The sequence below is a fragment of the Ambystoma mexicanum genome, chromosome 9 (assembly GCF_040938575.1).
Source record: "Ambystoma mexicanum isolate Mex_15411 chromosome 9, UKY_AmexF1_1, whole genome shotgun sequence".
Taxonomy (NCBI): Eukaryota; Metazoa; Chordata; class Amphibia; order Caudata; family Ambystomatidae; genus Ambystoma; species Ambystoma mexicanum.
This window is the reverse complement of record NC_090931.1, coordinates 190,984,496-190,999,622: the sequence shown is the minus strand read 5'-3', so window position 1 is coordinate 190,999,622 and position 15,127 is coordinate 190,984,496. Positions and strand designations below refer to the sequence as shown.

General features: G+C 47.9%; 1 protein-coding gene across 3 annotated transcripts in view; it reads right to left on the bottom strand.

Annotated features, from left to right (window-relative positions):
* The window catches only part of DSCAML1 (DS cell adhesion molecule like 1), an 866,449-nt gene that overhangs the window by 770,243 nt on the left and 81,079 nt on the right, over positions 1-15,127 (bottom strand). For all 3 annotated transcript variants that reach the window (XM_069614464.1, XM_069614465.1, XM_069614463.1), the window contains exon 2: positions 7,449-7,766. In XM_069614464.1, coding sequence (XP_069470565.1) covers positions 7,449-7,766 — 318 coding nt within the window. The remainder of the gene's footprint in view (positions 1-7,448; positions 7,767-15,127) is intronic.

The window sequence follows — 15,127 nt, the reverse complement described above, 5'->3', positions numbered from 1 at the left end:
GAGTCTCCCTAGTCCACAGCTAAGGGCCCCGCTCCTTCATATTGCGATTCGTGGGGAAATTAGGACAAAGCCTGAAAGGTCAGTACACCTCAATACTAGCAGGGCAACGATAGAGTGTCCAGGGACGTCATTTCACCAAAATGTCAGGGGTAGCGGAAGGAACATCACATGGCCCTGGACCTCTGATGACATCACAGGAACTGATGTAATTTGACCCCACAACGAAGTGACATCACAGGAAGCGATGGAACACAACCATTTATCCCTTGACAAAACAGGAAGTGGTCACACATAGCATTGTTTCTAAGTACACTATGAAACATATGGTTACAATATCCATTTAAATTGATATACATTTCATACAAGAATGGATCACCATATGTATCAGCAGAAAAAAACATGCTATAACTGCAACTTGCAAATAGCAAAATACACATTCCGAAATGGATGCTTATTCTACTCTAAATGCTTTGAGGATTGTCTGCATTGTGAATTTGAGGTGGTGACGAACAGACTAAATCGGGGACTCAGCCCCTGAAGTGTGCCTGAAATAAAGCTTTAATAAGTCTAGCAATTATTGCACAGAATTCCAGAAAGACAAATCATGTGTTATTCCTATTCTTTCTTATTTATCGTCACTACTCAGTGTTACATTTGTTGAACCCCCTGTTTTCTTTAAAGAAACGTGAACATGAAAGGATGCCATTCTAGAAACAAAGATGCACAAGGCATTGGCCACAGCCCAGGTGCTTCAAAACATTTTTTTTTTTTTAGGGGTAGCAAGGGAGATCTCGAGGTCGCAAGGTAGACGCCTGGCGACCCCTAAATTACGTCCCTGAGAGTGTCAGCAAGGTGTCTCAACTGCGCCCCCCGGGACCGACTCCCAATAGTCCCAACGGAGGTACCAAACCATTTGGAAGTCTAGATAATTAGCAACCTTACACTCTCCAGTTGTTTAGTACTAGAACTCCCATCAGCCTGAGCCAGCATAGCCAATATCGAGGAATCATGAGCGTTGTAGTCCAAAATATCAGTGGAGCCAAAGGTTTCAAACCCCTGGTCTAGTGTCACAGAAAAGAGAACCGCTGTGTTGTTTTAGGATGGTAGAGTGATGCCCGAGGTGCAAGCAAGAAGTTGCCCTCGCCACCGGGGCAACGGACAGGTTTACTCTCAACAGCCTGCACATTTGCACATTTAAATGCAGCTGGACATATATGATTGGTCCGCCTTCATTGATTTGAGTCCATTTTTAAACGCGCAAACAAATGTATCCAATGTAATACCGCATTGATGGTACATTCTCATGTATCCCAGTCTGCACGTGTTTTGTGCCCGAGTTGGCGCTTCACCAGGACCGCATTTATCTAATTATCATGGGTGTTTCTAGTGTGCTCCCCTTCCAAGATTGAGCTGGTTTGTCCACGGGTCTTGCTTATTTAGGTTTGTGCCTCGTTCGGCTGCCATTTTTTTTCACCAGTGTTAACTTGATACCTTCAGTTCTGATGAAGTGCTGGTTGTTCAATTGCACGTGCTGTTTACAAAATGAAGCCCTTTGGAAATCTTTCAGTAGGACTGGCAAGCTTGGTCCGAGTCCATGGGTATTGCTGGTTATTTTTCAGTCGGGAGCAGATTCAATCATGTGGCTTTCTCCCTCTGGAAATGGGCTCTCCTACCGTTTGGCCCCTTGCAGCACTGGAAGGCAATCTCCACTGACCCAGGACATGTTTCCACTTCAGAGTCCACATGAGGAATTTGAACATGCCTGATCTCTCCTGGGCAGCAAAGCCCCAGGCATGGATCAGACCAGGTTTGCGTGGAAGTGCCACATGCACACATGGCCTACATGCAGCATGATGGCAGGCCATGGCGAGCCAAAGAGAGGTGTTGAGAGCAAAGCACGAGGGTAGTAGTGAATGGAGGGGAAGGGAGTGGGCAGCGCAGGGCTTGTGAGAAGCCCATGGCAATGAAGGCATAGAGTCTTGGAGGGAAGGATTAGGTTGGGGAAAAGGCAAGGGCAGGGGGCTAGGCAATGGAAAAGGGGATGGGGAGAATGGATGAGGGAAAAGGAGGCTAGTAGCCAGCGGGCGGTAAGGAGATGCTAGGGGTTAACGAGGGTAGACGTTTATGGTGTGGGCTGGGGGCAAGGATGTTGAGAAGGAGAGGCAAAGTGGGCTGGCAGGGAGGTAAAGGACAGTGATGGGAGGGATGGAGAACATCGGGCGCTAGCAGAAGGGAAAGTGGAAGCTAGCTGCTAAGTGAGACAGAAAGAGAAGCAAGGGTCAAAGGGAGGGTGCAAGGGTCAGCGAGGGACTGAAGAAAAGAGTAGATCGGAGTTTGTAAAGGATAAAAGGCGAAGATTGGGTTAAAGAGGCAGGACGACGCTAGAGGGCCAGGGACAGAAGAAGTGGCAACGGGAATCGAGGCTTGGACGAGGTTCATATTTGATCGAGGGAAAGATTCTGGATTAAAGAGGGGAAGATAGATTGAGGGTTAAGGAGAGTAGGAATGAATTCCAGTCTATAGAGAGGCAAGTGTAGTAGCAGAGGGACCAGGGGCTGGGGAATGGGAATGGAATATGGAAGTGCAACTAGGGGTCTGGGAGGAAAGAATACGGCGGCCTCGAGCTCCATATGGTAAATCCGCTGTTCTGAGCCTTCTCATTGGCTGGGGGGCCGAAGCCACACCCCCACTGGGTACTAATGTTGCTTAAATCAGAGTACTGTGACATCACAGAAGAACTCCCTGCAGCCAATGGGAAAGAAAAAGGCATCTCATAAGGAACCCTGAAGAAGGTATGAGGCCAGGGTCAGACTGGGACAGGCACCAATTCAAGAGTGCCCCGCGAGTGCTCTTTGCTGCAACCTATTTGGTTAGTAACTGTGGGGCCATTTTCAGTAACATTTACATACAGGTCAACACGTCCCTTTCCATTCAGGAGATACAGTCCAGTTCTGGTTACAACTTTGCACTCTGGCACTTTCAATCCTGTTTTTTTCTAAGCGGGAAATCCAGGACTACAAGTGCAGGAATGCAAAATTAAAACCAGGACTGGACTAGCATCTCCTTAGTGAATTCATGGGGCACGTTTACATGTATCCATTCTTCACAAACCAGGCATTTGAATGCATATAGGTTCTTCAACATTGGTCAAATCTACAAACGCACTGTGGGTCAATAGGCCAGTACAAGGCTCGAGTTGATATTGGAATGGGAGAATAAACTGTTAGATTATTGGAGTATTTCAATTGACATTGTCAAACATCTCCCATTAAACTGCCAAGGGGTGAATACCATATGATCGCGACATCTAGGCCACCTTCTTAGTAACATTTCGTACTACGACAAAGAAGAATGGTGGAGCCGGCTGATGAGCAGGGAGAAGGCGACATGGACAATTGCGGTAGTAGGCTTCTTTGAAAACTTTGGATTAATCAACAGACGCCCGAGACCACCTAATGTAGAGACAGAAGCCAATTTAAATAAATGCTGCCAGGAACTTGAGTGGTTTAACAAAGGAACTATAGATTTCCGAGGGTTAAGACTTGTAAACATTGTTTTCATTTCAATGGAATCAAGTATAACAAAATAAAAACAACATTGTGTCACAAGGAAGATCAGCATGGTGTGTGTGCAGAAGTGTGTGTGCTTTGTCACTGCTTTTGCCACCCTGACTGTTAGCTCACAGACAGTATTCAAACTCACGTCGGGACATGCAAAGATGGGTGACTGCAGTAGAGGGATTTCAACCATTATAGGCCATCCTGGGTGCCAATTCTATGACTGTTGATACACTGAATCTTTATGCCTGGAAGGTTATGAATGGATCTTAACCATTGATGTTTGCTCTCACAAACCTTCCAGACTATAGGTTTGAGCCCATCATGCTATTAGAGAATTGGCAAGACCATATGCAAAGCAGGCTTAGCCCCACTCCAAAATTGGGCAGTCGAGCCGAGGCTGCTAGATCCCACCTGAACGAGATCAAAAGCAACTCTAGCCATGTTTTGGCCTCATTGGGCATCTTCAGTGAGGTGAAACGTGGGATTGTAAGCATATCATACTCTGTGCCCAGATTCGGGAAAACCTGTCCCGCTCAGAATTATAAATGGTACACCGACGGTTGCTTAAGCAAAAGTTCCCCAATTTCGACAGCAGGCTCACATTTTCCATTAATTGGATCTCATTGCTGCACCAGATCCTCTGACGGGAGTGGAGGTCAAAGAGGACTTCTAGAGTACCAGAGTGTGCCTGTATCTAGCTCACACTGTAAGGAAAGTGCCCCTGCTGCCCAGTTTCTGTCTAGGTACTGTACCTGTCTTGACTGAGGTCTGATACCAGGTCAGAAGCAGTTTAGTTTGTGTTGCCTTTTGTAGAAGATGTGGACACTTCCAGGCGTACCACGAACCCCACCCAACTAGGACCTAAACGCTTGGGTCTGCTCCCTTGAGCCTTTCCGGTCTACTATGCTCTGAACTGCCTAGAGGACCTGTGGCACAGACATCCAAAGAGTTCTGTCTGTGGAGGCTGCGTGATCACCTCAACACCAGGTCTCTAGATGGTCTCTAAATGTCTGCTGCTGTGAGGAATTCAACCATCTGCATGGGAAGTGTGCGCTCACCTGGGCTTTTTTGAATTTTTTAAATAAAATTAAATGTCGGGAGATCAACCTATGGAAAATGTTTGGGGCTAATCCACGCACATTTTCCAATGCTCGCCGCACAACAAACAAATAGTAAAGTGTACTCTGGGGGGACACAGCCTACAGGCGCAGTACTCCCGTCATGTCCAGCTTGAATGTGACAGCCACGGGTACATCAAAGCAACACCTTCCTCCTGCCATGGTCAGCCTAATGAAAATATCAAAGGCTCCAGGGATCTGCTCTGTTCATTTTAAGTTCTGTGTGTTGGCAGCTCATACTGATGAGTTAATTGAAGCAGGCCTGCAAAGATGCCTGGTCACAGAACTAACAAAGGGCAGGAAACCCAACACCTTTTTGATATCCATCTGTGTCAACTGAAGTAACATCCCACCACTTAGTATGAAGGGCAGTGAATGTCATGTCTGGGACAACTGTTTACAGTAGGCAACCCCTTCAGGGTTGATGCATGTTTGGTCTGAGCCTTTATATCAATAAATGGTTCCAATAATTCATCATTCATTAGTGGGGTCCATGCTGCACTACATTATGGATGCAATTGATCAGACTCTACCAAAAGCCAATTGTGAGGAATTCGACCATGCGCACGGGGAGTGCGCTCGCAATGGACTTTGATTTTTTAATAATGAAATGGAATGATGGGAAACCAAACTCCGAGGACTATGTGAGGCCATTCCCCACACAGTCCATCTGCTTCCCACACAAAACGCATAGTCACATGTACTCCGGGAAGACACAACGTACAGGTGCTGTCTTCCCTAGTCATATTCAACTGGAATGTGACAGCCCCGGGTACATCAAAGCATGTCAAGGAGGGGGAAGGCACACCTTCCTCCAGCATGGGCAGCCTAATTTAAATATCAGAGGCCTCATGGATCTGCTTTCCTTTGTCCTCCTGCTGGTGGCAGTGTATACTAACGAGAGATAATTGAAGCAAGCCTGAAGGGGCTTGGTTGCTGGAATAGACAACAGAAAAGGCGGGACTAACACCCCTTTGGTATGCAATGCATCAACTTGAAGCCATTTCCCACCCCTCTGTATGAAAGGCAGTGAAACTGTTGTCTGGGCCCACTATTTACCATAGGAAAACAGAGCTGACCTCTTTCAGAGGGGAGAAGTATGTGGTTTGGGGGAGACAGGAAGTCTGCTCCCAGCACAAACTTCAAGGGAACCCTGCACTTTAATCAAGAGTCACAGATGGCTCAGTTAACCAGGGAGACACTTTGATCTACAACAGACAGGAAGATGGGTGGGACTTAGGTATATGTTGTCACCCCTTGTCTGTCCTGTTGCCGAGCACCCTGGTCCTGACCTCATGCATAACAGAAGATTGTTGGTGGGGACTCAGGATTGGTTCATTAAAGGTAGGCTTAGCGTGCACCAATCACTAGGGCCCATTTGGCTTTAAAAGAGGGCTGAACCCCTCACTTAGCAGATATGAAGGTAAGCTTCTTCTAGTTTTTACCCTTTGTGTTCTGGTACATGTAGTACTGGATTCATAATATAAAAAGCAAAACTGCAATTGTCAGAAGAGTGACAAAATATAGGACCAGATTAACTACACAGGCTATGGACACATTCGGGTCCCAGGCACACAGATCCTTGATGCCGGCAGTAAACCTTTCTTAGATAAGAGGGAACTTGGAGGAAAAGGAAAACCCCTGTTACATGCGACCACAATGATTGGTCGGGGAGGTAAAGGCATTGTGCCTGTTGCTGTAACATCTAACTTTGCCGTAGAACAGAGCTATGCATCCTTGGCTCCCCAGATCTTTTGGTCTACAACTCCAATCAGCCCTAGCCAGCATACACATTAGTGAGGACTCATGGGAGCTGTAGTCCAAAATATCAGTGGAGTTGCAGGTTGCAGACTCCTGCTGCAGAAGGAGTGGAGATCAGGCTGCACTGCTCACAAGGCGAAGTCCCCCAGTTGATGGAGCTCATAGCCAGCAATTCTCTATGCATAATGTCAAATGCATTTCTACTGCACGCTTTACCAGTGTAATGCCACGGCCTGTCCTGTTGATATACGCTGCCCACATGGAAGCCTTACTTCATTGCAGTTATTTTCTGCAAGGACTTTTCTCTTTGCAGTGCTCCAAGCCAGTGACTCTCTCCCTTTATGCAAGGCTTTAAATGGCTGCTTGCCAGGAATGAATGCCCAAAGTGGTTTATGATGTGGGATTAAGAAAGTGCTGTGTGCAGGAAGATGGTCCTTTCCTGGAGAGGTTTCAGACTGAAACAGGGGACAATGAAATTCGCTTGGAGAAAGAATCATTTCTTAGTTTCAAGACCACCCACTAATTTTTGTTTCACGTGGCATAATTTTCATGAGAAAAAAACCCCTCCTGTACTTTGGCAAAAATGTGTATTTGGGGATCAGACTCAAATCCCACCCCGAGGGAAAGTCAACTCTGCACATCTTCCACCTTCTTAATCAGGGGTTTAAAACCTCTGGCACTCCAGATGTTTTGGACCACATCTCCCATCATCCCAAGTCAACACATTCCATGATGTCAAAACATGTGGAGAGGCACACGCTGCAGATCCCTGCTCTAAATCAATCTCAAAACACATTTTTTTCTTAAACCCAACAACTGCTCTCATACTTTGCGAGTATTGTTGCAGGCATCTGTGAAGGGTGCAGTGAGCTAAAGCGTGGTTGTAGACCCTCCTGAGTGGAAGAAATGCTATAGGACATGGTATTTGACCCCTATCCATTCTCAGTCGAAGGGCTCCCACACTCCATTGTCCACCTATCGCATTTGTTGAGGATCTCCGTGCTCTCACCTGCTTTGACGCGGATGTTGGGGCTGCGGATCTTGCCGGCCGAGTTCTCGGCGGTGCAGAAGTAGTCATTATCATGGATGAAGCTGTTGAAGGCAGAGGGCGAAAACGGGCACAGTTGTAGAGTGCCATTTGGGTACACATGGCGGATATGGGGCACATCGTAGATGTCCTCCCCCGTGGCGAGATACCATCGAAGGGCAGCGCTGGGGGACCCTGCAGCCGGGCAGGGGATCACCACCCCCACTGTGCTGAAAAAGGTGACCTGCTGCACAGACTCATTCACAAAGTAAAGGCTGGTTCCAACATCTTCGGCACGTGCTGTGGAGAAAAGGGAGGCATGTTAGGCAGAGGACTTGCACGAAATCATGCATAAGACAATGGAGGGAACGCACAAGATTCAATGCAGGAGAGTTAGTGCAGAATACAAGGACATTGCACAAGATGCAACGCACAAAACAGTTACACTACCCATTATGCGTAAACATCAGTAAAAACAGAAAACTGTAAGCTTAGATGTAATGCACATTACATTAGAGGCAATGCACAACACAATGACACTACATGAGATGCAATCCAAGGGAGGCAATGCACAGCACAAGGACACTACACGTGATCCAATATACAGGAGGTATTGCACAGTACAAGGACACTGCGCGAGAAAATGTATGGGAGCAGGGCCAGCCTTAAGGGTGGGCAGTCCGAACAACTGCCCGGGGGGCCCTGCCATTAGCCCCCCCACCAAGCCAGCTCGAGGGAATATTTCAAGACCTGGCGTGCTGGGAGAATGCGCTGCAGGCGCCCTATTAGAATTGAATGCACTCCGCTCTCGGGAGTGAAGCTCGTTTAATAACAATAGGGAGCTGATGCAAAGCACCAGCGCCTATTGCAAAATTTGGCACCCCCCCCCCCACCCATGGCCAGGGGCACACATGACCTTATTGGACATCCGATGAACCCTACTGTTCACCAGCTTACTGTCTCCAGTGTCCATATCATGGGTGCACAAATCTGCACGACCTGAAGTCGGAGGAAACAGACCGGCAAACTGTCCCAGTAACCAGCGACAGTCTGTCAGTTGCTGTTCTGACAGGTCAGTTGCAAGGTTGACACCTTCAACTGACCTATAGAGGAGCAGCCAACTTCCCCTGCAGGAAGTCCCACCCCCTCCATCCCCGCCACCTGTATGCTGGCAGCCTGAAATTGTGCCATGCTTGGCAGCAGCAGTTGTGACTATTTCGTGCCGAATCTTCGAGAAAAGGTATCCACTAAAAAAAGCCCTATCAGATGTATTCCAGAAGAGATGACAATATCTTGGAGGAGATCCCTGAAGGAATATGAAAAAGAGAGAAAGAGAAGTTGGTGATGTCACAAGAAACGAGCGTGACGTACTGAGAAGACTGGCTGAAGAAGAGAATGTATGCACCTTATAGAAACTGATGACGTAAAGTAAAGAATCAAGCAAACTTTCATGTGCGAAATGAAGATTGCACACATGAAGAGCACTGTAGGAAATACAAATCATTCAATAACTGTACAGATGCAGCAAAGCAAGTAGATCATAATCTTAGATGCTGGCTACAGTCTGAATAGACAGCATTCGGAACTGCAATTATATGGAAGCTGGACATCGGTTTCACAATTTTAGTAAGTTAAAACCAGGAGGAGAAGGGCTGAAAGCTGTGTCGCAGCAGAGAATTACCTGGGAGCATGGAAGAATCGAGAAGGGCTGTCTGGCCTGGTATCAAGACTGAAAGCAGCCAAGTCTGGTTATCTATTCTTGAAGGCAGAGAAGGTGAGAAACTGAATAATTTCTTGTTAAGGTGCAAAGAAAGAACACCATGAGTTAATTGAAGATAATTAAATGCTGCAATATGGGCCGAATTGCGGTCTCCTGTCACGCGAGCCCAGGATGAAAATAGAGTTGGGCACGCAGTTCCAAAACTATGATAAGCCTGTGCTCACACTCCCTTATATTCCCAGTGAAGAGAATATATTGCAAGGACGAGTTCGAAGACAATCTTCATGGTAGAAGGCATCACTGACGAGAGATGTTGGGCTAATTGGGTGGGGAGGTATAGTTCAGTCCACCCCCTGACACTTGGGTATGAGCTTACGTGCTGCTAAGTGATCCGAATGTTCCAGAAGGGACGAGTGTGCCAACCAACTGTAGAGGGCCATATAACAAAGGATCTTATCGTTTGAGAGCCAATGATGTCCTGTGTTTCTAATAACTTTTAAAGATGACTTGCACTAGGGGTGGGCATGAGTTGTCCACCTGAGTGTAGAGACCCAATCACAACCCAACCCCTTATAGAAAATATACTTTGATGTTCCCCCTTGAGCCAACCACAAGCCCTTGTAGGTTTTTCTTATTTGCCACCATGTATGACATCACGTATGACAAGTTTTTACTATAAAAGTGTTGTTTTTTAATGAAATGCTTCGAGAGAACACTGTGCGACATCTGTTGAAGCTCCCTGTTTTAGACAATTGATAATAAAAATCTAAAAGGACGTTTCCATCTTCCTGGGTTGGTCTGATTATTTGGTGTAAGAGTTACTCTGTTTCCCATCTAAGTGCATGACACGCTACCCACCAAGGGCCCTAAATTCATACCCCTCTGTGGCGTCAGTGTTCAGGAGGCCTGGGAGGGGATCGGTCTCCTCCTCAGTCTGTCTGTCTGTCATTAATGCCACGATCAAGTCATCCCGTCTACAATGGTATTTTAGCCGGTTGCCGTGATACACCCTGCACATCTGTTTAGGTCCTTTCACGTCAATTAGATAATTCAATTCACTGACCTTTTCTAGCACACAGTACGGTCCAGTCTACTTGTCCTGAAGGGCACTGGGTTCGACAGGTTCCATAATCCACACCCACTGGCCTGGAGAATAGACTATCACTGTGGCCTTCTGGTGGTGCCAGTGCTTCATCAGATCCCGACTGGCCTTTAGGTTGTCGACTGTTCCATGTACTTGGCCATTCTAGACCGAAGGCCGAGTAGATAGTCCACCACATCTCGTGTAGTGGATGAGGGGTTGCTTTCCCATCGCTCTTTCACTAGACCTAGGGGACCTCATACAGGGTGTCCAAATAGTAGCTCAAAGGGGCTAAACCCTATTCTGTTCTGTGGCACCTCCATGTAGGTGAACAGAAGGCATTGGAGGATAATATCTAATGTTTTCCTCAGGTGCTCTTCCAAGCCACCTATCATGCCTTTCAGGGTCTTGTTGAACCACTCAACAAGCCCATTTGTTTGTGGATGGAAGGATGTAGAGAACCGGTAGGTGACTCCACAATCTTCCCACATGGCCTTCATATATGCCGATATGAAGTTTGATCCCCTGTCAGAAACAACTTCCTTGGGAATCCATCGTGGGAGAATATCCCAATCAGAGCCTTCATAACCACAGGGGCTTTGATGCTCCTCCCCCCCAAGTTACCCGCTAAAGGAATTTGGTGACCCAAAGCCAAAAGGAACTCTGTGGCATTGGGAAACCACCAACCTTCTGGTGCCCTCACCCTCAGAGTCTTGTGGCTCACTGTACAGGAGTCCATCCTCCCAGTACACTTTGAACAGTCCAGGGCCTTGCGCTTAGCCTGCACCTCCACCTGCTTCCACAGACCCGCCAGAGTGGGACGCTCTTTCTAGGCTGTGAAGTAGTCAGTGAGACCTGGGGCCCCAGCTGAAGCAAACTCATCCAGCTTGAGCAGGCCCTTCAGATCTGTGCCCACCTGGTCCTCCACCTCAGGTTCCTGAGCTGTGCCAGGCAACTCTGGAATCACTGAGCCCCCTGCTACCAAAGTAGGGTCCTCAGTGGCTACTAGCCCCTCTCCTGCAGGAGTAGGCGACTCAGTAGTCTGTGGAACTGGACTAGGGGTTACCGGCCATGCCGGGCCTTCAAACAAGCCCTATGGAAGCACTCCAGGCCATGAGGCTCTGAGAGTGTTCAATTTGAGAATCTCTTTGGCCCTCGATCGGGTAGCCGCTGCGACTTTCTCGGGATCAGGATGATCATTTCCCAGCAAACATGGGTACAGGAATGCAGTCTTTCACCGTTACACAGCACTGGGTCATTTCGCCTAGCCAGCTGAACTCTACTATCGATGAGGCGCACTTACTCTTTCCATCAAACCCACTTACGCTACAATCAGGCCCATACACTGGCTTGTCTGTACCCAATACCAGGTGACAGTGATGACGCTAAACCTGGTGTCTCGGACCGCAGGAATTTTGTGTCCATTGATATACACATGTTCTGGATAGAGTTGATTGTTATTGGGAACTGGGATCTCTTCTGGAGACCCAGTACCGTTCCGACACAGTGTAACCAATTCACATTCAGCCACTCCCTGGCCTAGTGTGAAGTTCTCCTCCAAGAGGCCCACACTAATGATGGCCTCTTCCAGGAATTCAACATTAACTATGGCTTGCTTGGGTAAGCCCTTGCAAGCAGGATCCCCTTTCCTATGGCCCAGCTCCTTATACACAAAACAACCTTTGGGTGGGGGGGAACACAGGTGTCCCAGTGTTAGGGATGCCTCTGCTCTTCTTTTCTGTGTGCAGGGCTGAACTAGAGTTTTGGGATTTCCCTTCATACTTTTAGAAACCTGACTTCGAATAGGATTGGATTGGACCTTTGTCCTTCCCATCCTTGTTTACTTTTTTGTCTGCCCATTTCTCTTCCAGTTTGGGTGTGTTCGATGATCCTTTTTCTGGACTTGAGTACTCACAAACCTGTTGGCAGCCTTTGAAAGCTCACTAGGGTCTGTGATAATCTTTAAATGTGCCAACTGTTACCAATCACCCACCCACTCAGATGCTTCAATGACAAGTGTGTGAACGCTTCAAATATCTGCCCACTTTTCTTTCCGAGCTCTCTGAAGCTCTTGATATACTGTTCTGGGGTTTTTCAGAACTTCCTGAGGAGGGCTGCCTTCATGCTCTCAAACAGGCCGTACCTCAGGAGTTAACTGAAGAATTGCATCAGTCTCTGATGTTGGTAATCCCGGGCTTATCCCGGGCACTCTGCTTTGAGCTACTGCTGCTGCTTCCACTAGAGGTGGATCTGTTGGCCTCCTTCTGCTCTTCAAGCACCAGCTTGGGCAGCTCTATCGTGACCTTGTGCCATTGTTGCTGTTCCTCTAGCGCTAGTCTCCTCTCCTCAAAGAGCTTTCAAGCCGCTACCTCATTAACACCCGGAACAATTACTGGGCCACTTAGAGACTGTACTGAGGTCTGGGATCTGCGGGCTGCCGCACTAGCCCCTGTCCTCACTGACACTCAAGTGTTGAGAAACCACACTTCCCCCCCAGCGGGATGATTGGCGAGAAACACTGCTCATGTGGTCGTCCTTGTCATTTCCCCCCTCCGGAAGGTCTTGTCCATTCAGATAGATAGGGCCTAGCCTGTCCTCTGGGGTCTTCTCCCCAACTGCCTTCGCTTCTATCCAAGCTTGGAGGCTGGTCAACAACTCAGGTTTATTAACCTTAGTGCTGTGGGTAAGTCGCTTCACTTGACATAAGACGCGCAGGACCTCCTTGGTCATGCCTTTTACAGTCTCCATATCAAGCTCCATGACTATTACTAAAACCTAGCAGTGACTAAATGGTGCCTGCAACAGTACTTTTATCATTGGGTGACTAAGCTGTGCGCAAGGCTCCAACTGATCCGACCGCTTGCCACCAATGTGACAAATCAACCTCCGAAGCACCAGTGGTCCAGGGATGAATATCGGTGTCTAACCCATCAATCAGCCCTACACCTCTAGTAACGCCAGAAGGGATCCGAACAGATTGGAACACAAGTTAATTATAAACCTCCTCGTCCAATTTTTGGTAACGTAGACGGAACGGCAGGCTTAACTCTGCAAGGTCATGGATCGTTGGTTAGTTGTAACACAGCGAAAATACAATAATTACCCAATTATAATAAGGGACTGTCCAGGCAAGGATGCACAAACATATCTACTTTATTATTCTACCAGTTCTAGCACACTACAAAATACAACCCACCCTGTAAAGGATCACAGAGGACAGACAGTTTTACAAAGGAAAGGGATGCACCCTGGATACTGACAGGAGGGTTGCCAGTAAAGCAATCAGTCTTAACTGTTCAACGTTATTTGGTTTCAGCACGAAGGGAGCAAGGGGTTGCAAATGTTGCTAGGGGCCTTTGGAGAAGGACCATGGGGACAGAACCACACTGTACCTGGTGCTTGAGATGATCTTGATGCTCAACAGCGTCGGGTCAGTTCCAGGACGCTTTGCAGCTCCTGCAACAGGGGGGGGAGAAAGCTGCGGGTATCAGGCGGCAGGCAGCTCAGCAAGTGAGGATGGATGAACAGCTGCAGGCTGGCCTACATGACGGTTCGGGATCAAGAATCGTTGTCTCTGTGCTGCTTGGCAGATCTGGAACCCTGATCGAGGCGTCTCGGACGGCTTTAGTGAATGCAGCGTCACAACAGTCAGTGGGGCAGCCGGTCACTGTTCTAGGGCTTGACTGTCTCAAAAATGTCCTTAAAAGATGGATGCTGATTGTTGTGGCACTCCTCCTACCTTCTTCGCAGGGCTTGTGTGTCCTTTAAGGCCGATGACCCAAAGCTGAGGAGAGTGTTTGCAGGCAACAGCCTTGTCCTTGTTCAGAGACTCTTTGGCACTTACCATCTAGGAAGCTTGCTGTGTGCTGGCTGGGTACCGGTTCTGGAGCTGCTGGAGTCCAGTATCTCGCTCTGTTCCCTGGGAGATGTTTAGGGGGAGGGATCTCGATTCCCACTTTGAAATCTTGGCTTTCCTTCACTGGCGGAAGCTGTAAGGCAGGCTTTACCTTCAGCCACGGTCCAAATGAGTGCTTCTTACTCCTTTTGAAGCCGTCGGATGATCTGCTAAGTGAGGAGCTCAGCCCTCTTTTAAAGCCAAAGGGGCCCCAGTGATTGGTGCAGGCAAAACCTACCTTAATGAACCAATCCTGGGTCTCTACCAACAATTTTCTGTTATGCGTGAGGGCAGGACCAGAGGGCTTTGTAACAGGAAAGGTAAGAGGTGACAACATGTATTCCTAGGTCACATCCATCTGCCTGTATGTTGTAGATCAAAGTGGCTGTCTGGTTAACTGAGCCCTCTGTGGCTCTTGATCAAAGCGCAGGTCTCCCTTGAGGTTTGTGGTGAGAAGAGACTTCTGTCTCCCTCAAATCACATACTTCATCCCTCTGAAAGGGGTCCACTCTCCAGGGGTTGCCTACGGTAAATAGTGGACCCTGACATGCCATTCACTGCCCTTTATACAGAGGGGTGGGAACAAGCTTCAAGTGGACACATTGCATATCCAAGCGGTGGTAGTCCTGCCTTCCTCTTGTCCATTCTGCGACCAAGCCTGACGCAGGCCTGTTCCAATTAACTCTTATTAGTATGCACGGCCACCCACAGTTTAGACAATAGAAAGGCAGATCCATGGAGCCTTTGATATTTTAATTAGGCTGCCCATGGCCAGAGAAAGGTGTCGCCTTCCCTCTTCTTGAGATGCTTTGATGTAATCGTGGCTGTTGGATTCCAGCTGAACATGACAGGGGAGGACGGCGCCTGTAGAGTACACTTGATTTTGCGTTTGTTGTGCGGTGAGCAGAGAACATGTGTGGGGAATGGCCCACACATTTTTGGAGGCTGATCTCCCATCATTCATT